The 23,021-nt window shown below is 46.4% G+C and overlaps 2 protein-coding genes and 1 long non-coding RNA gene across 8 annotated transcripts in view; 2 read left to right on the top strand and 1 right to left on the bottom strand.

Annotated features, from left to right (window-relative positions):
- Nucleotides 1–3,427, top strand: part of LOC120592571 (uncharacterized) — an 11,435-nt gene extending 8,008 nt beyond the window's left edge. For 3 of the 4 annotated variants that reach the window (XR_005650146.1, XR_005650147.1, XR_005650145.1), the window contains exon 3: nt 2,841–3,427. This is a non-coding gene — a long non-coding RNA (uncharacterized LOC120592571). The remainder of the gene's footprint in view (nt 1–2,840) is intronic. The other variant, XR_005650148.1, reaches the window with a different exon arrangement.
- An 8,704-nt stretch (nt 3,428–12,131) lies between these two features.
- LOC120592627 (translation initiation factor IF-2-like) lies at nt 12,132–21,072 on the bottom strand. 3 transcript variants are annotated; one of them, XM_039850374.1, is made up of 3 exons: nt 20,556–21,072; nt 20,177–20,365; nt 12,132–12,324 (listed from the first exon to the last, which is right to left on the bottom strand). In XM_039850374.1, exons 1-3 carry the CDS (start codon nt 20,604–20,606, stop codon nt 12,238–12,240), a joined length of 327 nt encoding a protein of 108 aa, XP_039706308.1. In that variant the 5' UTR covers nt 20,607–21,072; the 3' UTR covers nt 12,132–12,237. The 3 variants fall into 3 exon arrangements, with proteins under 3 accessions (XP_039706308.1, XP_039706307.1, XP_039706306.1); XM_039850373.1 differs by having other exon boundaries at nt 20,177–21,072; XM_039850372.1 differs by lacking the exon at nt 12,132–12,324 and adding an exon at nt 18,032–18,224 and having other exon boundaries at nt 20,177–21,072.
- LYST (lysosomal trafficking regulator) overlaps nt 20,182–23,021 on the top strand; it is a 143,156-nt gene continuing 140,316 nt past the window's right edge. The window contains exon 1 of the mRNA XM_039850366.1: nt 20,182–20,302. The gene's annotated coding sequence lies outside the window, so the exon portion shown is untranslated. The remainder of the gene's footprint in view (nt 20,303–23,021) is intronic.

Genomic DNA, 23,021 nt, shown 5'->3' with positions numbered 1-23,021 from the left:
GATCCACATTTGGGGGGGCACGCCTGGGCCTCGGGGCGGGACGAGCTTGGAGAGGAGCCCGGAACGGGGAGGGAGAACAGTCAGAAGTGGTTGGGACCAGCGTTAGGTACTTAATACTTCTCTTTAGGAAACACCGTCATCGATCCCATTTCATAGCCGAGGAAACCACGGTTCTGAGCTGGAAGGCGGACCATGTCCGCTCTGTCCCGGGGTCAGCTCCGAATCCCCTGGCGCCTCTCGGGGGGGCCCTCGTGCTCAGTGACACCACGTAACTTCCAGATGGGCAAAGACTAAAGAGAATGAGAGTGTCCGCGTTTGCAAGGCAAGAGGGGGAGGGGGATTTCCGCCCGCTGCAGATGGGACCGTACACTGGCACGGTCTGTCTTTCTAGAAGAAAACGCGATGCCTAAACGATGTGTGTCCTCCTAGGGTCCCAAAATCCAGGTGCAGGAACCCTAAAAATAATCAACCGCTGGGCAAAGATGTCTGAACAAGTCTCATTTATTAGTATTTATAATAGTAAAATAGGTCGTTGATAAAATAGACTCCAGGATTATGTAGTTAATAACCGATCACTTATTGGCATGAAAGACCACAGTATCCCGCCCGGTGAGAAAACTGGGTGGCCAAAAAATGTAGAGTGATTTCATTGTTGTAAAATATGTGTGTGTATATATACAGAGAAAAATTCTAGAAGGTTCTACGTCCAAATATTGAGAGTGGCTGTCTCTGGAAGACAGGAAATCTGGAGACTTTTGTTGTTGCTGTTTATCTATAGTGTCTAATTTTTCTAAATCCAAAATTTTAACGTTTTATGGAAGTATATGATGCAGACAGAAAAGGGCACTGATTCTATGCTCACAACTTGTTGCGTGATCTCAACTGAACACACCCATGTAAACCACACGTAAATCAGGAAGTAGAACACTCCCGGCCTCTCAGAAGCCCCTTCGCAGAATCAAGGGGAACCTACTCTGTTGTGTTAGGCATCTTTTACCCAACGTTATGTTTTGGGTGATTCTTCTACGTGGTGGCACTGAGTTGTAGTAAACCGATTGTTTAAAATTTTTAATGTTAATACCTTATCTTTTATCAATGTTAACCTTAGAATTTATGATAATCATCAGCATTTTTGTCACCTTATAAAGCACTTTTCATGGATTGTAGCTCTAAGGATTATTATTATCCTCACTTAATAGACAAAGGGCCCGGGGCACAGAGGGTAACTGACCTGATTCCTGTTCACACGAAGCTAGCAGGTGGCCAGCGCCGGGACTGGCTGGTATCTAAAGCCACGTTCTGTGGCCCCACCTCATGGGATTGAGTAACAGCGGATCAAATGAAGGAAATAACTTGCTCACCATTAGGCTCTGTCGACATCGAGACAATTAGCTGGGGAAGGTGTTCTAACTCCTTTTCTGAAAATCATTCACAATACAATACGCAGACCCTTCTAATTGGGAAGGTGGATATCCCATAAATATTCAACCTATTTTGATATTTCTCGTCACTGGAGAGAATTTCTTTTGCTAATAATCTGTGATGGCAACATTTCTCATGTAACTCTCTCTATATACAACATAATTTTGTATATATATGTATCTGTACTTGTCATGTGGACTTTATATTTGCATGTGGCCACTCTCCTCTCCAGCTTTATGGATGACATATTATAGCCTCTTAGCGATCACGTGCAAGAGTTTCGCTTCTCATTTGCAGATGAGAAAATTGAGACCCACTGGGCGGGGCTCAGACCTTCTGGCTCTTTGGACCACACGCACCTCACTGAGTAAAGTGAGAAACTTTTTTCTCCCTAGAAACATAAACATCCTGATTGTTCATTAAACCGCGAGAGGGCTATTGTTTTCAAGAAAGTAGAACTGCGTGACTTAGCTTCACATATCGTAAAATCGTATTTCACTGTAAGATCCATAATAATCCTTCTTTATAACAGCTGTGACTCAAATCATAAATGTGATTCTACGCATCTGTATGATGAAACAAATTGCACAATCCAGTACGATTCATAGAAATTTCAAAAGAAATTAGGTGAATTAGCAGAGAAAACAAGAACATTTGCCTCAGCACTAACACGAGCATCCTTGCCTTCCAGGCGAGGCTATTAGCCCTTACAGGCTGAGGGGAAGCAACGGAAGGGCTTACGCTGAGCTCCTCTTGTGGGTAGTCTCTCTTTTTTTGTGTGTTAACTTTAGGGATAAAACCACAGATAAGCAATTCCTACCTGCAGTCTTCCTAGGTCTGAATCTGGCGTGGGATGCACTGCATGGAGAGTGTTGGAGACGCTTGCTGGAAGTGGGCTCTCCTTGTGACTCTCGGGAACCCCAGAACTAGAGGGCCTGTTTTTCGTGACCACAGAACTGCTAAACCTACTCGTTTTCCCAGAGACCTTGGCCAGGCCCTTTGAGTTCTTAGCTCTTCCTGGTCTGCCTTGCACAGCCTTGACCCGGCCCCGGGCCTCCCCTCCACCCTCCCGGTGGGCCTTCCAGGCCTCCCCTTTGAGAGCCTCTGTCTTCACAGTTACCTTTTTATAAATAAACACTGAGGGGGTGGGGGGGAGGTGGGGCTAGGTAAAGAAACAGATGAATGAGCTCTTGGAGCGGTTGCCCTTCTAATGACCTCCAGACAGGAGGGAGATATCTCGACAGCGAAGCAAGGGGCCCTCTGAGCTCTGGACGTTCCCTGTGCCAGCTGGGGTCCTTGTGGGGGGCGGTGTAGGTGCACAGCTCGAGTGTTGAGTGAGCAGACAGCCTTCCCAGCTTCCGGCGGGGATTCTACCCCTTAGAACCTGCCGTGTGGCACTATTCATGTCTCTCCTACAGAAATGGCCGAGCCTGGGGCTCTGGTCTGTCAACCTGGACCGCAGCACTCTGAGAGGTCTCCATGTGTCCCCAAGCTCAGAGAAGTCAGCGCACAGTGTGGAGGAAAGTTTGAGCGAGGGGTGCCGGAAGGGAGCGGCAATGGCCTACAGCGATCACGACCTTCGGTAAGGTCGTTGGTGGGACAGAGCCTGTGGGCTGCATGGCTGGTAAGAGTGAAAGTGAGTTGATCGAGGGAAGGGGTTCCCAGCAAGGCCACCAGCTGAAGGAGGGGCCGGGCTCGAGGGAGGCCCTCGCCACTGACCTCTCCCGGAAGCCCGAAGGCCTCACGAAGTCCTCTGTCAAAAGGTGGCTGACACCTAGTGTGCTGATACCTGTGTGAGGCTCTTGGAATGAGAAGCCCCCCATTCCAGATGACCGCCTGTCGAGAGGGGCCCCAGAGAAAAGTATCAGCGAGGTTTCATGTCCGTGATGTTGTTGTTGTTGTTGTTGTTGTTATTAATTTTGGATTTACAGAGAAGTCTCAGAGACAGTACAGAGTTCCCATGTCACTCCACGCTCAGTTCTCCCCAGTGCTAACATGTCACGCAACCGCGCGGTCCATCTGCCAAAGCTACAAAGTTAGCATCCGTGCAGCTACACAGACTTTACTCGGATCCCATCTGTTTTTCCACAAATGTCCTTTATCTGCTGCAGGATCCAATCCAGGACACCACATCGCACTTAGCACAGCCATACTGTTCTATAGCTTTTAGAAGTCTGAAGAAATTATGGCCAATTGAAGAGTCGATCGAACTTTCTGCAAGAACGGGACGTTCGTTTTATCACCTTCTGGCTAGCAGAGGGGAGTATGACGTAGTGACGATAAGAGAGGCTCGAATTCTGGCTCTGGCACACTCTCCAGCTGTGACACCGAGTGGCCGCTTAATCTCTCTGTGCCTAACCGTCCTCATTTCACAAACAGGGGTAATCATGGCACCCACACCCTAGGATTATTCTGAGGCTTAAATGTATTCATTGATATAAAGCAACTGGACTAGTGCTCAATACTTATTAGCTATCATTATAAATTATACACATAGACGGTCTGCGACTCACAGTGGTTCCGCTTAACAGCTTTTCAGTTTTACGATGGTGTGAAAGAGATACGCGGTCAGGGGAAACTGTGCTTTGAATTTTGAATTCTGACCTTTTCCCAGGCTACCGATGGGCGCACCACACTCTCTGGCGAGGCCGGGCGGTGGGGCGATGCAGCCCCCGGCAGCCACGTGCTCACGGGGCTGACAGGACACTGTGCCGGGTGCCGGGTGCCAGTGTTTTGTGGATGTTGTGTTCTGAGCGCGTCTAAGGGGGGCTTGGCTAAGCTGTGATGTTCGGCCGGTTAGGTGCATAAATTGCATTTTAGTCTTAAAATATTTTCAGTTTGGGATAGGTTTATCAAGTCATGACCCCACTGTAAGTTGAGGAGCGTTTATATAAGGTTTCACCATAAAAAAATTTTAAGCTCTTTTGAGCTCCTCCGGATCCCAGTTTAACGGGAAGTAACAATATCCTTGCTGTGTTCATTCCCGTAAAGGGGGCTCGGGGCCAGGGCCAGGCAGGGTGCACGTCGGGACCGCGGCAGCTGCACTTGTCAGCTCAGGGCTTTAGCGGTGATGGAAAGATGGTGTGACACCGTGGCGGGTCCCAGCTCGGAGCAGAGTGTGGATGTGTGGACCAGGACGCCAAGCGAGAGCTGCGAGCCGCGCTCCGGAGAGCCATGCGGGCTGGAGGCGGGGAAGCTTCTCCACCCCGGGCTGAGCTGCCAGCGCCAGGCCACGGGGACACGTGCCGGGGGCTCGCTGCGCCACGTCTGCAGTCGGCGCTCACCCCTGATGGCTGAGGAGCAAGCCCCCGCCCTTCCTGTTTTTATTTAATCATTTTAAGTCAACTAAGTGTCCAGTTCAGTGACATTAAGCACATTCCTAACGTCATGCAGCCATCACTCCATCCATCTCCAGAACTTTTTCCTCATCCCAGACAGAAACTCTGCGCCCATTAAGCACCAGCTCCCCATTCCCCCGTGCCCCAGCCCCCAGCATTCTACCTCCCGTCTCTAAGAATTTGCCTTTTCTAGTACCTGTATGGGTGGAATCATATAGCAATTGTCCCCCTGTGTCTGGCTTATTTCACTTGCCATAATGTCTTCAGGGTTCATCAGAATTTTTTTCTCTTTTTAACGCTAAACGATATTCCGTCGAATGGATATACCACGCTTGACTCATTCGACTTGGGGTGCACTTTAGGGGACAAATCGTTTATTCCTCCTTGAATTTAATGGCAATTAATTTAATGCCAATTTATCAGGTAAAAGATAAAAATATTGTTTTGTTTTGACCCGTAGTATCCATTCTATTTCTCTTTTTGCCCTGGTTGCCAGAAATCTAGCCCGAATCCAGAGCTCAGCTATAATCATCAGCTCATCGCAGGTAACTGGTTAGATTCACCCATTTACAGAGTCCTTAATCAACTCTCCACCTTAAATTACCCTATTTTAAAATTATCTTTAAGTATGAAAACTACCTCGCGCCCTTTTATAACTAGGCAGCATATAAATTCTAAGTAGATGAAAGTCACACTACATCCTTAGGACGTTAACTCTGTCATACAGCCCGAGTCCCACTTAGTGCTTTACCGCAATAGTTGTACACGGTAGTTATCACAGAACTGCACAGTCTTTCCGAGTTGGAAGTGTCTTAGAGAAAATCGGGTTTGTGTCACCCTGACCGACCTGTTTATCTGGCAAAGTCAGGCCCTCTGGGAGAGGATCACACACTGAGGATGTAAATCAGGCATTTGGGAGTCTGCAGCCACCCTTCAAGGCACTCCATGGCACTCTGTGCACAGAAGAATGCTCAACTAACTATTACCGACTGGACTCGTCAAGTTCTGCCTTCCAAACGAATCATTTGCATCCTAGGCATTGACAAGGGCCCCTACGGTCACAGCTGGGGCAACATATAGTACTCTAGGGAGAAAATCATTAACTCAGTGCATTGCGCTGGTCGGTGGTCAGACAGCGGTAGAATTCAGTGAGGCAGAAAGCATCACGGTAAACACAGGAAATGCTTGGAGAGGTAAGTCTGACAGGCGTTCGAAACGCTCCAGAGCTTTCTCGTGTGTTACATGAAACAGAACTAACAAAGGCTTCCAAGTAAAGAGGATTTTTTCCCCTAGCAGTATACGTTGACAATGACTTTATTATTTATAGCATTCTGATAGTTTTCAGTTTGGAAAAATAAAGAACTTTCTCTTAGTCCCTGTGACCCTGACATCTCTGTTGAGTGTGTCACTGAGCTGATATGACGATGGCGAATATAGTCAAACCTACGTCATTTCCCTGAGTGTGGCCGAGGAGTCACGGACGTGGCCCAGACAGGAGCAGGCATCACAGGCAGCGATTGCAAGCGCGACACGTTAAAAGATATTTATGGAGGGCCTGCTGCATATGTGGCACATGACACGTTTGAATCCATTCACAGCTATTAGTTTCAGAACTAATTATAACGACTTAACGACTCTGCCGGGCGCTTTAAGGTTCAGCCAGGCATGGAAATTGAGCACTGTAACAATGTGCTGATATCACGTATAGGCATCCACTTTAATAGCCGTTTTCTGGGCCTCGCCATGGTGTCACGATATAAATCCCTTTCCCTATGATCTGCATCCAGAATATAACAAGATGAGTGCCGATTTCCAGGTGCAGAGATAAAACCCTGAAAGTTCTGAGCAAAAACATACAATACATAGTAGCCATTCACCAGATGCCGATTCCACATCTCCTGGGTACCGTCCATACAGATCCGTACCGCACACACAGACAGCGGTCTAGTTAGCAGGTAAGAGCGTGGACTCAGAAGTGAACAGGCCTGGATTCAAGTGCTGGCGCCGCCCGTTTAAAAGCAGCATGACATTGGATAGGTCTCAGATTCCTTACCTGTAAAACGGGAATAACAATACCTACCCGGGGGAGTCATCGTGAGGATTAAGGGTGTGTAAGTGCCAGCCGGGGGCCTGGCTTGCGTGCCCAGTGAAAACGGTTCGGAATAAAGTGGGGGTGGTGGTCGCACGGTGTACGGAAAGTGCTAAATGCCACCGAATAGTTCGCTGTAAAATCATTAATTTTACGTTATGTCAATTTCACCCCCCCATAAGAAAAGTTTTTAAAAAGGAGCACTTTATTTATACATGAATGTATATACACGTGAATCTGTTACGTGTATAAAAAACGTATTAATTCAGTAATCCATAATAGGCATGGGATCAAAAAGATGATGATAGTGTTTAATAAACAATTTTAAAAGAAAATAATAGCATCAGAAAAAGGAAAGAGGCAGAGGTCAACACAGAGGCAGAAAAACTACACTACGAGTTTGGCGAAAGTTTGCAACCAGATGGTGAGCGGCCGTGCCCAGGCTCAGGACTCATAGGCTGGCGTTCCCTTCAGTTCCATGCCCTCCAAACACTGCAGACTCCTCGGACCAACAGTGCCGATGATCTCACGGGGTCCAACTCAGGCCCTCCCCCTCGACGGGACAAGCAGGGCACTGTGTATGACTCACAGGAGCCACCACGAAATCACTAACTGGAAATCCTTGCTGCAGCTACACTGCAAAGCAAAGAGATCGGACTTGATCTGCCAAACTCCCCATGTGACCCAGGCATGGCCACCTGCCAAAGAGACAGGAGGAGAGAAGGCCACTCGCTTTCCGGGCAACGCAGAGATGTCCCAGCCCCATCACCAAACGAAACAGCAGCATCGGGCTTCCAAAAAGCCATCTCTAATGACGGTTTGGCTTTGCTAAGAGCGGCTGCAGTGCCAGAGTGTTTGGGGCGCTGCCTCCTTCGGCAGCTCATCCATCCTTCCGTGGGGAACTTGCGTTCTCAAGTTCTTGTGGTGCACGAAGCCCGTGCCTTCGCCATCTTCCTGCTTCTGCATCTTCCTCCGGTGACATCAGAGTGCAGCCGGATTTACCTTGGCCATCTGACGGGAGCTCAGGCAGTTTGACTCAACTGTGCACGTTCTGTAACGCCAGGAGAATGAGCCTTCCCTAAGTCAGCTGAGCAGAAGCCAGAAGCTAACCACAAACAAGCGACCCAGCTTGCTTAATGGCAAAGAACCAGTCCCACTGCAGCTAACAGCGGATGGCTGCGAATGACTGTGTAGTGAAGACGCCTATGGAGTGACCACCAAAGGGAAGAGTTCCTTGCTCACCTGAAGCAGATACTCAATGTGCAGGTAAGTTAAAGGGTTTCTGAGACTTCCCAGTGCCAGCCAAGAGCAAGGCAGCTTTGGTGGGCAGCTTGGGCGCAGGCAGGAAGCTTTCGAACCCCTGAGGAAGGTGGTTAGCAGGTGGGTTCCTGGCAGCCCCGGTGCTCTCGGGAGCTGGTTCCAAGACCTGCCCGTGCAGGTGTGCAGAGCGGCCAAACACTGCAGAAAGGAAGGGGAATGAAGACACTCCTGCGGAGCGGGGTGGGCCGCAGCCCGCGTGGAGAGATGCCAGCTCCGAATCTTGGATGCCAGTAAACCGAGATCGTTTGGGGCACGGCGTAGTGACAGAGTGAGTGCAGATAGGCTCAAGCGAGGTGCCATCAGGCGAGGTACACCAAGCCCGGGGGATCCAGAATGCTCACTCATGCTCTCTCTCTCTCACCTCTCATCGCTGGCCCCGATTCTATTCCTGACCTATGTTAAGGATGTCTTGAGTCCCTCTTTATCTCCCCTCCCCCCGGCCCATCTTAGAGACTAGGGACTGGTCCAGCTGGAGGAGGGAGTCAGCACGGAACCAAGGAGTGGAGAGGGGAATCGGGCAGGAATCGGTAACATGGATTGAGTTGGCCGGAGTTGGAGAGGAAGGAAACCCGTGGGTGAGATTCAGGAAGAAGCTAGGAGGAGCCAGGGTGCCTGCCGGATCGGGAGGGGGCCGAGCATAGCGTGCAGGTCAGGAGTTTAGAGGTTGGGAGTAAAGAACAAAGCCCAAGTGGGGTCAAGGTTGGGAGGCGTCTTCAGCGACCTTGGTCTGAGCCAGAAGAGCCGGAGAGCATGTGGGTAGGTCAGCCCAGCGCGGGGAGAGCAGAGTGGATAAAAACACCACGCCATCCACTCGGAAGCCCAGCCACAGTCGCCCCCAGCGTCCCAGCCTCTAGTCTCTCCCCACCCCCATTCCATTCCTCACATAACGGCCAAACATCGTCTTTCTAAAATACAAGCTTGGTCATGTCCCCAAGCTTAAAGGACACGAGTGGCTTCCCATTGCCTGCCGAATAGAGCCAGACTTATGCACGACACGCAGGAGCCTTCGAGATCCGGCCCTCCTGCCACGGCGGCTTTGTCTCCAGGAACTTACCTGCAAACGCCCAGTCACCTGGACTATTCGCTGTTCCTTGAGTAGACCTTCCTTCTTCTTGACATTATTCCCTCAGTCCAGAACACTTTTTTTTCTGCCCTACCTACCAAACCTCTCCTCATCTTTCAAGACAAACCCACCTCCTCTGAGAAACCTTCCCCATCCCCTCCCTCCAGATCAGGGTTAATAGTTCTGTCTCTCCTATTCTGTGTGTGTGTGTGTGTGTGTGTGTGTGTGTGTGTGTGTGTGCATATGCATGTGTGCGATAAAATAAACATAACATAAAATTTAACCTTTTTAAGTGTAGAGTTCTGTGACGTTAAGCACGTCCACATTGTGCAAACATCATAACCATCCATCTCCTGCACGCTTTCATCTTCCTAACTAAGACTGTTTCCAGAAAACATCAACTCCCCCTCTTCCCTCCCCCAGACCCAAAAACCACGCTTCTATTTTCTGTCTCTGCATTTGACTACTCTAGTTGCCTCATGTAAATGGAATCATATAATACGTATCCCTTTGTGACTGGCTTGTTTTATTTGCATAGTGCCTCCAGGTTCAATCTTTTTGGACCATGAGTCAGAACGTCCTTTTTAAGGCAGAATAATATTCTGTGGTATGTACGCACCACACTGTTTACCCGTTCGGTTGTCTCTGGACACTTGAATTGCTTTCGCCTCTCGGTTGCTGTGTATAATGCTGCTGTGAACATCGGTGTTACAAATATTTGTTTGAGTCCTCACTTTCGATTCTTTTGGGTCTATACCTAGAAGTGGAATTGCTGGATTGGATTCTTTTTCATCAAAGGTAATCGTGTGTGTTAGGTGTGCGTCTCGGTATGATAATGCAGCCATATACACGCCTCCCTGGAGTAATGTTAGCGGACACACGGCAAAGACCCTGCAAAGGACTTTTCCTTGCAGCAAAAGTATGTTTTCTACACAGAGAAGCTGCAGAGCAGTTGAAAAAGACAGTGCTAATCACACTTGAACTCTAAAATTAGCCTCTGGCAAAATACTCTTAAGAAAATCCTATCAAGAAAGCCAGTTAGCAGTTTCGTGCTTCTTACTTTGTTGAGACCTGTTGAGGAAGTTGGCGTCCAGTAACCTGAGTTCTGCCCTGCCCTGCCCGTTGCTAACAGTAGTTACCTAGTTTTCTAGGCTCTAATTTTATCGTCAGTAAAATCACAAATGTCCCCGCAATTCAAACGAAGGCATTCCGGTGACCGGGGTCGGGGGGAAGGGAGGAGGGGAAGGCCATCGGAATTGGCACAGTGATAACCTGGCACCCCAGGCAAGACTGGGGCGTCTTAGGCAGACCTGAATGGTAGCAAGTTGGACTCATGGTCCTCTCTCGAAGGAAGTGAAATGTGACTCCTTAAAAGACGAAGTCCACCAGTACCTGCTCATTCTTATTTGGCTAAGATAAATCTTTGAGTCAGAGGCAGAACTCCAGGTGCCTTCGAAGGGTGACAGGAAAGCTACCGGTCGGGTTTTAAAGCATGGCATCCGAGGAGACGGTTTTCCATTAAGAAAGGAATATACACCGAGAAAAAAAGGCCTGAGCCGAGACTACGAAAGCTACTCTTGGTAAAAACAGATGGGCGAGTCCCGTGTAGCGTGTGTGCATTACATCCGGGCTGTATCGACGTGAGGTTTTGTGAAAACCTGTAGATAGAACAACTACTCTAACTTACTTCATACGGTTGTTTCTGACCTATATAGTACACGTCAGGTGTGGCAAAGATGGATCGGTGCCAGGTGACACTTTTACTGAGAAATAAGTCAGCGTAGCTTCCCTGTCTTTGGAGAATTGACCAGTAAAGTTACTTCTAGACCTTACAACCCACATTCTTCTCTTCCATGTTTTCAGAATGTCTGTGCTATTGCTTCTTCAGAAGGCAAGACGGAATAAGGCGAGACTACGGATTTCCTTTTCACATACATTGACAAATTAACAGTATATATTCCCTCTCTTCCATTCCTCCCTCTTCGCTCCCTGAAATCGAAGAGGTAGCACGCGAAAGGAATACGTGTTTGGAACGACTACAGAATTCAGGTGATGTGACGAATCGCTCGCATGTGAGAGGTAGAAGGCACAGGCTGTGCGTGCAGGAGCTAACGAGAGCCGCTTTTCTTCTGAAGAACTTCTGAAAATTAAGATCCACTTTCAGGGCTACCAGTTTATGGATCTATATCTCTTAATTTTAAAGAGTTCAGAAACAGCTTGGAAAATGGAAAGGAATTTAGTATGTAATAGAGGTGGCATTTCTAATGGGAAGAGGAAAGATGCGTATAATGTTAAAACGAGAGATTATCCATTTGGGAGAAAGTGTTTTTTTCACTTTCCGTTTAAGTGGTGTCTTTCACATTAATTCTCGGGCATCCGGTTAGGGAGCCAGTGAACAGAGGTGGCACCGAGGGCCCCACTCAGCAGCACTTGAGGTGAATATCGTTGGCACTCATCCAATTCCCACCATATGTTCCATCTTGGCTAACCCAGTGCCCAGTGGCCAACGATTTGTCTTATTTTTGAAGACATCTAACACATGTCTGACTTGAATTTATCAGATTTCGGGAAACCCCCACATAACAGCAAGTGCCTTCTCCCAGTGATGAACATTCTGACACCATTTCTTTTTGTTAAGACTCGGCCGTGGTGGTAGGGTGCTCACCTGACAGCTGCCTTCGCTGTGTGACGGACTTGGTTCGCGGGATGGCCCGAGTCCCGCGTGTTGGATGGCAAGCACAGGGTTTAAAAGCCAGCAATTAGCAGAGGCGCGGCGGCCGAGAAACGCGGTGTCGTCTGCATCCCATGGGGAAAGGCTTGCTCTCTGATAGACCGTTTATCAGCCAGGTGCCGAGGTCCAGAAACGGTGCCGCAGGCTGGACAGGAAACAAGTCGGGCGAGCCGCCCTGTGACAGTGCTTTGCAGTACATTTCTTCGGTCATCTATTGCTCTGATTTGGTAATCTCGAATTCCTGGCGGATGCTTTTGACGTGGAGAAGAGGCTTCTATGGTATGAGCAGCAATAGCAGAAGCAGGGCTGTCATCATCATGTTTATTTCAGGTCGCTGGTATCTGATTCTTAGGGAGAGTATCTGATGGTGGGCGGAGGAGAGTAGAATGTAAGGGGGAGGATCTTTTAGAAATTACATAGAATTCAAGAGAAGCCGAGACGAGTGGCAGCTTGCACATCGGCCAGAGTCCCCCGGAAGGGACAGTCACTTGCCACAAAGCCACTCACTTCCCCTTTGCCGAAGGAGGCGATACAGTTTGATGAGACTGTCTCCTGACCGAAGGCCGAGTTCACCTGCCCGTGGGCTTTGCTGACTAAATTGCTCTATCACGCCGATGTCTGTGAAGCGACATCATGATGTTTTAAAAATGTGGATGAAAATCCAGAAGATTATGTTATTAAATAGGGTCGATATTTTTTAAATGCCTTGCTCATTTAAGACCCTTTAACATGTCTTATCTGATAAACTGTTTTCCTCAGTGACAGTCCTATAATTCGGAACTGCTCCCACCCCGCCCCGCCTTCTCTATTTTACATTTCAGTGATTGATTGGATGTTGTTACACTCCTAAACAGATGACAGCATACATTTTATCCTCAGTAGGATGACACCCCTGGGCTGCATTTAGATGCTAAATGAGCAGCTGCCTCAGAACTCAATTCCTGGAATAGCTACATTAAAAAGACAAACGTTGGCCAGCAGTCGCCTGTTTACAGAACGAGTCCTGCTTTCCAGTGGAGTCCACTGTTTCCTGCCTTGATTTAACCTCAGCAGGCGCAGGGCAAGGAGAAGGCTTTTTGGTTTACTCCGAGTCTGATGGAGGGCGTGACCTCCTTCCGCCAAGGCTGACGCACTGCAGGGCCCCTCACATGGCAGATGGGGCCACACTCTCTTTTCTCTGGTGCCATCAGTTTGTCGCATGGATAGTAAGGCAGTGCTGCCTGGGACCAGAGATCCTACAGATATTTTAGTGAAAACGGGCCTTTTAGTTTTTAATCTCGGATGCCTTTGAAATATCTTTGAAATCTCGGGACTTAGAAATATTTAGAGTGCTGGTGGGGAGCAAATTTGAATAGCAGACACCTGCTGTGTGTACAGCCACCCCTGCCCTCTGCACCCCAAGTTCTGATGAGCCTGGGCACCGGAGGCCCTTAGAATCGTGCTTCCCTCACTCACTCACAAGCCCGCTGGGACCCCTGCAACTCTCACCACCCGAATTCCAGAGGTAAGCGTAACTTAGGCTTGGGGTGGGACCGAACCGCATTAATATTCAGTTCTAATTCCAAATATGTGACAATTCTCTTGAATTCGTTTACATAGTGAACCGAGGAAATAACCGTAATTTTTACAAGCTTGATTGCTCTTTGAAGAAAACAGTCGTTTCCTAACAAAAAGGATGCCGCATCAGAATGCAGACAGATATAAAATTTTTTGATATTTCAGGCACAGAAATCGGGATTTAAATAAAGTCTCCCAGAGTGTAAAAGGCACATAACCTCTAACAACTGTTTACCGTTTGACCATAGGTCACAGAATTCTTTCAGATACTTGTATTCTTCGGCATCGCCATCTTCCTCATTTATTCAAAAAACTTATCGAGCGGCTACTTATTGAGTCAGGTGCTGGAGAACACAAAAAGCTAAAACGCAGTCCTCACAACTTAAGAAACTCAAAGTGGATTTGAGAAGACAATTAACAATAGTCACCGGGAGGCGCAGAAGGTAGGGAAGACTCCGTTGGTTGTGTTCTGGCTTGTACTTTGAATTGATCAAATGACATTCTGTTTCATGAACCTGCTGATAACTTGAACTACCACTTTATTTTTCTAGTCTTCTGAATGAGCTACCGTGAGATTTAGAGAGTTCTTATGATATTCTATTTACTTTTAAAATATTTTTTATTTTTCAATTACAGTTGGCATATAATATTCGTTTCAGGTATACAACATAGTGTTTAGACATCTATATACCTTATGAAGTGATCCGCCTGATAAATCTAGTATCCCTCTGACACCGTACATAGTTATTACAATATCATGGACTACATTCCCTATGTTATACTTTATGACTCCGTGACTATTTTGTAACTATCAGTTTGTACTTCTTACTCCTTTCCCCTTCTACGGCCACTGCCCAACCCCCCTCCCATCTGGCAACCATCCAAATGTTCTCTGTATCTATAAGTTTGCTTTTGCTTTGTTCGTTTATTTTGTTTTTTTAGATTCTATGTATAAGTGAAATCATATGAAATTGGTCTTTCACTGTCTGATTTATCTACTCAGCACAATACCCTCTAGGTTCATCCATGTCGTTGTAGATGGCAAGATTTCATTCTTTATTTATGGCTGAGTAATATTCCGTTGCATAAATATACTACCTTTTTATCCATGCATCCGTCGAGGGATACCCAGGATGCCTCCATATCTTGGCTGTCGTAAATAATGCTGCAATGAGCATACGAATGCACATGTCCCTTCGAAGTCGTGTTTTGTGTTTCTTTGGCTAAATACCCAGAAATGGGATTACTGGGTCCTTCTTCGTCTCTTGTTACAGCCTTTGTTTTAAATTCTGTTTTGTCTGGTAAAAGTATTGCTATCCCAACTTTTTTCGTTTGTTCGTTTCCATTTCCATAAAATATCTTTTTCCATCCCTTTATTTTCAGCCTGTGTGTGTCTTTTGATCTAAAGTGAGTCTCTTGTAGGCAGCCTATCTAAGGGTCTTGTTTTCTTATCCACTCCGCCATCCTATGTCTTTTGACCGGAGACTTTAATCAATTTACATTTAAAGTAATTGTTGATAGAAATGTAGTTATTGCCATTTATTATTCATATATTTTTTTTATCTTTTTCTCTTCTTCTTAAAGAAGTCCCTTTAACAATTCTTGCAATATTGGTTTGGTGGCGATAAACTCCGTTAGCTTTTAAGTAGTCTGGGAAGCTCTGTATCTGTGCTATGATTCTAAGTGATAGTTTTGCTGAGTAGAGTCATCTTGGTGGTAGGTCTTTGCTCTGCTCTTCATCGCTTTGAATATTTCATGCCAATTTCTTATGCCCTGCGAAGTTTCTTTTGAGAAATAAGCTGACGGTCTTACGGGAGCTCCCTTGCAGTTAACTAATTGCTCTTCTCTTTCTGCTTTTAAGATTCTCTTTTCGTCTTTAACCTTTGGCATTTTAATTTTAATATGTCCTGGTGTGGCTCTTCGGATGCATCTTATTTGGGACTCTCTGCACTTCCTGGGCTTATATGTCTATTTCCTTCAGCAGGTTAGGGAATTTTCCATCATAGTTTTTTGATGTTGACGAATTTTGTAATGCAATGATAGAAGAGGTTTTAAAGCGGAGTATACATACTTTTGGGGATTTAAAATGCTATCTGATTTAGTAGAGAACATTACACTAAAGAATGTATTTTATTTAAACTTTTTAGTTTACGATAACTAGATTCACATGTGGTTGTAAGAAAGGAATCTTATTAAAACCTAATCACATCAATTTTGCAATAAGGAGTGGATGTTGCCTAACAGCGTCATGGAGACAGTCTGTATTGACCTCTTCAATGAAGTTGCAAGGTACCTGTTAAAAAGGCAATTTTTAAAAGATTCATCTGCATCCTAATAAAGTAAAGCACTCCAAAACTAAATTTATGCATCTGTAATTTTTAATATAGCAATTACTCGGTCCGTAATCGAATATGGATGATCTGGATAATTTTGACCATGTTCCTGTTACTGAAATGACAGCCCTTCATCCTCTCTACCATTTCTCTACAAATCTATTTCTGCTCCAGTGCAATGCAATGAGCATTCGAGTTGTCAAACATCCCCGAATCATGATTAACTTGCTATTATTTGAATTTAAAGAAAATTCTCTTAAACCATTCATTCAATAAATATCGACTGCACTTACTATGTGCCAGGTACTGCTCTGGCACTTGTGGTACATCCTAAACAGGACAAAGGTTGCTGCCTTTGTGGAACTTATAGTCTAAATGTGGCCGACAATAAAAATAAACATAACAAATGGGTAAATTTAGTAGTACGTTAAAAGCTGACAGGTGCAATGAAAGAGATGACATCTACGCTCGCACCATGTCGACTCTCAGCACCAGATCCACTGACAGAGAACCTGCGTGTTCTCTAATAAAATTATTGTGGGGGATGTATTAGTCTGCTAGAACTGCCATAACAAAACACTGGAGACTGGTTGGCTTAAACAAAGAAATACATTTTTTCATAGATCTGGAGGCCCAAGATGACGGGGCGAGCGGGGTTGGTTCCTGGCGAGACCTCTCTTCCTGGCTTGCAGACAGCTGCCTTCTGTGTCCTCGTGTGGCCTTTCCTCAGTGCATGCGTGGAAAGCTAAAGTGTCTCGTCCCCTTCTTATTAGGACACCAGTCTTACTGAATTAGGGCCCCACCCTTACGACCTCATGTAACCTTAATTACCTCCTTAAAGGCTCTATCTCCAAATATAATGTTAGGACTTCGACATATGAATGGGGGAGGGACAACTCCATCCTTAACAGATGGCATCTGTGATATGAGGCTCACTCAAGTGCGGGATCTGGGGCAGAGTCCCCTCTTGTGTCAGTTTAAAGCTCTTTTGAGATAGACCTCTTTGAGAAGGTGAATATCTGAGCAGAGACATGAGTTATCCATGTGGCTATCTGGAGAAAAAGAATTTCAGGCAGAGGGAACAGCCAGTGCAAAGGCCATAGGCAGGAATGTGTCCGGAATGTTTGATAAATGGTAAAGAGGCCGGTACGTTTGCAAGGAGCCAGATGTCGTAGAGCTCTGTAGGCCATTTTAAGGACTTTGGTTTTGACCCAAGTGAAATGGGGACCCTTGTAGGTTTTTGAGCAGAGATATGACATGATCCGACTTACGTAGCCATGTAGTCATCAAGTTATTTAACATATTTTGGTGAATAATTAATGTGAAAATATACACTTATACATTAACTGCATCTTTTAGCACCCTGATTTTAGATTCTCATTTTAGAATCTCAGTTTGGAGTCAAATTATCTGGAGAATTTCCTACTTACAAAGTTTTCCAGTGTTTGATATATATGTAAGTAGGGCTTCCTTCTATGTATCTATTATTTTTTCTTTATTCTTTCTTCTACTGCATGTACATGATTACACGTCTTTATGTTCATTTGATATCTATTTAACTAAATTTTTTATGATTATTTTTTTATTTTTCAATTACAGTTGGCATATATTATATTAGTTTCAGATGTATGACAATGATTAGACATTCATATAACTTACAAAGTGATCACCCCAATAAATCTAGTGCCCATCTGACACCATATGCAGTTATTATAAACTAAGTTTTATCTAATATGTATACTTAATATCTGTGTTCTAAGATACCCTTCGACAAAGTCAGTACTGTGGCAGTTTGGTTAAAGTACTTTATAACTCAGATATACAGAGAAAAGAATAGCCACAAATGACATTACTTTGTACCTTTTACAAATAAATAATATTTTGGGGGCAAATTGTGTGCCATTGTCATATAAAGTCTGTTTCATTCTCTTTGGCCTTAATGAAATCATGATCATCTATCACCTTCCATTTAAGAGAAACAGAAACTGTCTTCTTAACATTTCTAATGAACTTCTTTCGTTCATTAACAAAAAAAATGAGGCATTTTGAGATTAGTGGGTGAAAGCTGATATGTAAATAAGAGTGGGCTTAGTTCTAGGTAAAACTGTGAAATAGATCAAGTTTGGTTTCCCTTCCTCTTTGAGTTCAGGGAAATTCACCAAAGATCTCCAGCACCTAGCACAGTATCCACCACATAGTAGGTGCTTATATAGTTGTCCCTTGAACATGGATTTAAACTGTGTGGGTCCATTTACATATGCGGATTTTTTTCAGTAAATATACATTTGGCCCTCTATGTCCCCAGGCTTTGCAACCATGGATTCAACCAACTGCAGAGGGAAAACAGTAGTTTCCATCCAGGGCTGGGAACCTGTGAATGCAGACAGAAGCGCCGACTGTATGCATTGTTCTATGCCATTTTATATAAGGGACTTGAGCATCGTGAATTTTGGTATCTATGAGGGTTCTGGAACCAATTCCCTGTGGATTTTGGGGAACAACTATAGTTAAGTTTTGGGGGAGTCAAAAGTTATACATGGATTTTCAACTGCGCAGCATGGGGGAGTGTCGGGATCCCTAAATATCCCCCACCCTTGTTCAAGGTCAACTATATTTGTTCAACAAGTGACAATTTCTCTGAGACATCTATTTCACTAACTTGTTAGGGATTTCATATTGTAGGGGTGGAAAAATTTTCCTTTCTTCTCTTCTAGAGTCTTTGGCTTGTCTAATAATTAGTTGACATAAGACAGATTAATAGGAGAAAAAAACAAATTTAACTTCGTATGTACAGGAGTCTTAAGAAAATATGAGACCCAAAGGCAGTCAGGCAATTAGGGGTTAGATGCCATCCTGAGCTAAGGAATAGGATAGGGGCCTGTGCCTCAAAGGGGTAAGAGGGTCATTGACAGGAATAAGAGCAGATGTTTGGCAATCAGATGTTTGCCCTGCCCGGTAAAACTACTTCTCTCTAGTAATAGGTCTCTTCCTGGTGTAGGCCTCCTATCCACATTCTTTGAGGACGTTAAAGTAGAGGTCAAAGTTTTTCCTAAGTCTGCAAGTTCTGATTGTCTTCAGCTCAAAATAATCCAAATGCCAAAGTGGCACGTTTTGGAGTGGCATATTTTGCTCCCCTTCAGTCTGTTCCCCATCGCTGGAGTATTTGCACTTTAAAAGCTTGCCAGAGGAAGTGAACAACCTCTGTCCAAAGGTGAGAACTGCTAATGGCCAAGCTTCAGAGGTCCTGGCGAGATTGAACTCCAAGTGGAGAATTTCCCCAGAACCTCTTCAAACGACATCACTGGGCAGTTATTTACTTTGCTTGTCATTAAGTCAGATGGGAGTTTGACGTATTAAAAGCTACATTTGGTACACAGCCTTAGAATATAATATCCCAAATTATTTCTATTTCTCGAATCCTGTGCAAAAATGATTGAGGGTGTTGATTTTAAAGCAATTCCTGTCAATTTGTAGACCACGTGTTCACAGTTTGCATTGTTAGGTAGGTCTTGAACCCTAGATCCTCAAACTTCAAAATTCAGGCTCTTTCTCAATATCTTGCACAGGCCGCACGGCCTGTCACAGTGACTGGGTGAGGGGGGTTGTCTTCTAAAATGACAACCTGCCTGCGGCAGCAGCCTGTCATCCCCGCTGGGCCCAGCGGCCAGCGGTGATGCTACCAAAACATCCCTGTATTTAACCCACGTCTCCCATCTTCGGAGGCACTGCTATTTTAAGGCGCATAACGTTGACAGTGCGCTGTAAACACATATATTGGAAGAAGGTAAAGTTGGAAAATACACCTCTGCGTTGAATTATTGCGACAGTGGCTTCGTAAACATGTTTCTTGAAAGAAGCCTACAATAACCTTTTCCGAGTAACTCTTCTTCCTTCTCCCGACCCCGTCCCATAGTTCTCCGACCCCCGTCCTCGGGACCTACGCAGGGAAACAGCAGCACAGTTTCCCCGGGCTCTGACGCAGATGGTTTCGCAGGGCCCTGGGATGGGGGGAGGGGGCAGCCACCCGCCCCACCCTCCTCCCTTCCCCATTGGTTAGAACAGCCCTCCTACGACGGCCCTCCTCCCTTCCCCATTGGCTAGAACAACCCTCCCCGAACGACCCTTCTCCCTTTCCCATTGGCTAGAATAGCCCTCCTCCCTTCCCCATTGGCTTGGCCGCTTATGCATCACGCCTGCGCCGCTGAAGCCGCTCGACCAGCGAGGGGCGGGACGCGGGGCGCGGGCGGGGCCAGCGCGCACGCGCAGGCGGGAGGGTCTGCTCGGACGGGGGGAGGGGTGGTGTTCCCCGGTTTCCTGGGTTACCTGAGGGGGCGGGGGCGGGATCGCCTGGCAGCAGCGGCGGCGGCGGCGGCGGCGGGCGCGAAGAGGGTGACGGCTCGGGATTCGCCCCATGCGGGGGAGCGCGCGGCGGCGGCACCCAGACAGCAGGTAAAGGGGCGCGGGGCGCCGACGGGGCCGGAGGAGGGCTTGGTCCCGCATCCCGTCCGTGGCCTGCAGGGAAGGCGGTTGGGGTGGTGGTCGTCAGCCCAGGCTGGGGTCGCGGCCCGACGCCCGGCCTGGGGCTTCCTCTCAGGTCCGGTGCTCCGGGTCGCCTCCCTGCGGCCTGCGGCAGCCCAGAGCTGCCCGCTAGCGGGACCTTGGCGGCGGCGGCTGCGCGGCCACCAACACTAACTTTATTTACCCGCGCGGGGTCGGAGGTCGAGCGGGCTGCTGTGTGGCTCGTGTTGACCATCTCGCGCTGCGGCGCCCGCGACCCTCGCCGGTCCCGGACGGGCTGGTTGACGGCAGGAGTTGACACTGGCCGCGGCACCACCCTGCGGCTCGCTCCTGGCGCTCTGGCCCCGCGGCCGCTCGCCCACCTGTCATCTCCCCGGGGCGCCCTGGTCCGCGCCCCCCTGTGACACCCTTTGCCCGGGCGGGAGACTATGCAGAGGATCCTCTGAGACGTCTGCCGTCTGTCCCGGGCATCACTGGAGCCTTGGCTGGGATGCCCCTTCGCCTCCGGTGGGATTAAACTATGTGGGAAATAACCCAAGAAGCCCCCGGCAGTACCAAGTGGAGGCCAGCGGGTTGTTTGGGGGTGAAGGGCCAAGCTCAGAGGCTTTAAGAAATGCTTCCCAGCCCAGATTCTCACCGGGTTATAGCAAAACAAAACATCCTCTATATGCTCGCTCAGCAGACCATACGCACCCGCTGACAGCACTTGCTCGTTGGCGAGGCTTGTTGTAAGCAGATAGAACATTTTAAGGGATTTGAATACGTTGATGTTGAATTCGGACCAATGTTTCCTTGAATATTGACTTTAACTCGCATTTTCCGAGGGTGTGTGTGTAACAGATTGATAGGACAAACTCAATTGGGCTTTTCTTCCTGTTGATTCTTGGCTATTCTGCTGTTGCTCTAAACTTCCACACCCAGAAACCTTACGCTAGTAAAGGTGATGACTCTGAGCGTTCATTCGATCGATGTAGTTAATAGGGGTATCTGTTTTAAAGAGCTTCCCAAGTAGTTCGCAACTTTTTTGCTGATAGTTCTTTGTTGTCATCCATATTGTTACTGCAAAGATTGGAGAATTTGAACAAAAGGGAGTATAAGGAAAAAACGAGTTACTATGTAACTTAGTTCACGTAAAAGCAATTTATAAGCTACAAAATTATATCTAAGTTTAGTACATATTTATTGAGCACCTACTGCGTGCCAGACAGTTTTCTAAACAGATAAATATCCCCTCCTTCATGGAGCTTACATTCTACTGGGGGATCTCAGATAATAAACAAAATGTATGCTCTGTCAAATGGTGTTGGGGACTGCAGAGAAAAAGCAGAGAGGGACGATAAGGAACAGGAGACAGTCGCAGTTTTAGCTAGAGATAGCCAAGGAAGACTTCCTGGAAAAAGACGACATTTAAGCCCAAGATGGGAAGGAAATGAGAGGGTCATCCACGCACCTTCTGCGGGAAGCGTGTTCCACAGAGGGAAAGGCCCTTGCAGAACCTTCGAGGCAGGAGGGTATGGGCATGTTGGAGGAAAGCTGAGAGGCCGGCTTAGCTGTGAGCAAAGAGCCGTGGAAATGAAGTAAGAGACAAGTGGGAATCGCAAGTCAGATTGTGTAAGGCCTGTAGGCCTTTGTAAGGACTCGGGCTTCCACTCTGAGTGAGACTCAGCCCTTTGAAGAGAGAAGGAATAGAATCAGATTTGCCTTTTAAAGGGGTCACTCTGAATGGCTGGAGGGAGAACAGACGTTTGAGGGCAGGGGTTGGGCAGCAGCAGAAGCAGAGACATCAGTTTGGGGACTCTTGCCATAGTCCAGTCCAGAGATGATGCAGCTTGGACCAGAGTGCAGTTGGTGGAGTGGCTGATTTCTAGACAAATCGAGGGTAGTAGAGTTAACAGGAGACTTAAAAGACACCAGAATTTTAATCCTGAGCAAGTAGAAAAATGAAGTAGACATGTACTATGATGAGGTTTATGAGAGGGGCGGTTTGGTAGGGAGAAGTTTGAGAGTTGGTTAGAAGACCAAATTAGAGGTCTTGGTAGTAGACTCTAGTGACTTTGTTTTGAAGACACTTTTTATATTATCTTGACTGTAACAGGGATTTAATATTTTCACCCATGAACTTCCAACTTGTATCTTGCTCGTTTTATTTTTAGCTCTTTTGAAACAACCTAGTCATCCTTTGCACCAAAAGTAGTTTTGTTTTTATTTGCTTGCCCTCGGTGCACGTTTGTCAGTTTCACTCATAGAGAAAAACATGTAATCCAGAATTTCCAAGTACTTTTTTATTTTGCTGCTGTATTTCATTTGATCATCTTCATTAGATTCATCTTTTTCTGAATTATGCGTAGATGCCTGGCTTAAAAGTTCAAGAATTTTTTTTAAGGTTCAGAAATCTTGTTATCGAGTGTGGCTTCACTTGGACATTTGTGAAATTGCAATGGAAATGACCTGTATTTTAATACTTTACTAATAAGTCAGTAATATACAGGGATTACCATAATTCTTCTGTTTCATTAAAGATAGCTTTAAATAAATGGGCCATCATATGTTAAATGGAGATCTTTTATGCAGTATTTGGAGCAATAGAATTTGACCTGTAAAACGTGTATCAAAAATATATCAGACTTTTAGAATTGAAGGTCTGCCCCTT

The sequence above is a fragment of the Pteropus medius genome, unplaced genomic scaffold (genome assembly GCF_902729225.1).
Source record: "Pteropus medius unplaced genomic scaffold, Ma_sr-lr_union100, whole genome shotgun sequence".
Lineage (NCBI taxonomy): Eukaryota > Metazoa > Chordata > Mammalia > Chiroptera > Pteropodidae > Pteropus > Pteropus medius.
Note: the sequence above shows the minus strand (reverse complement) of the source record. Positions and strands in the feature narration are given on the sequence as shown.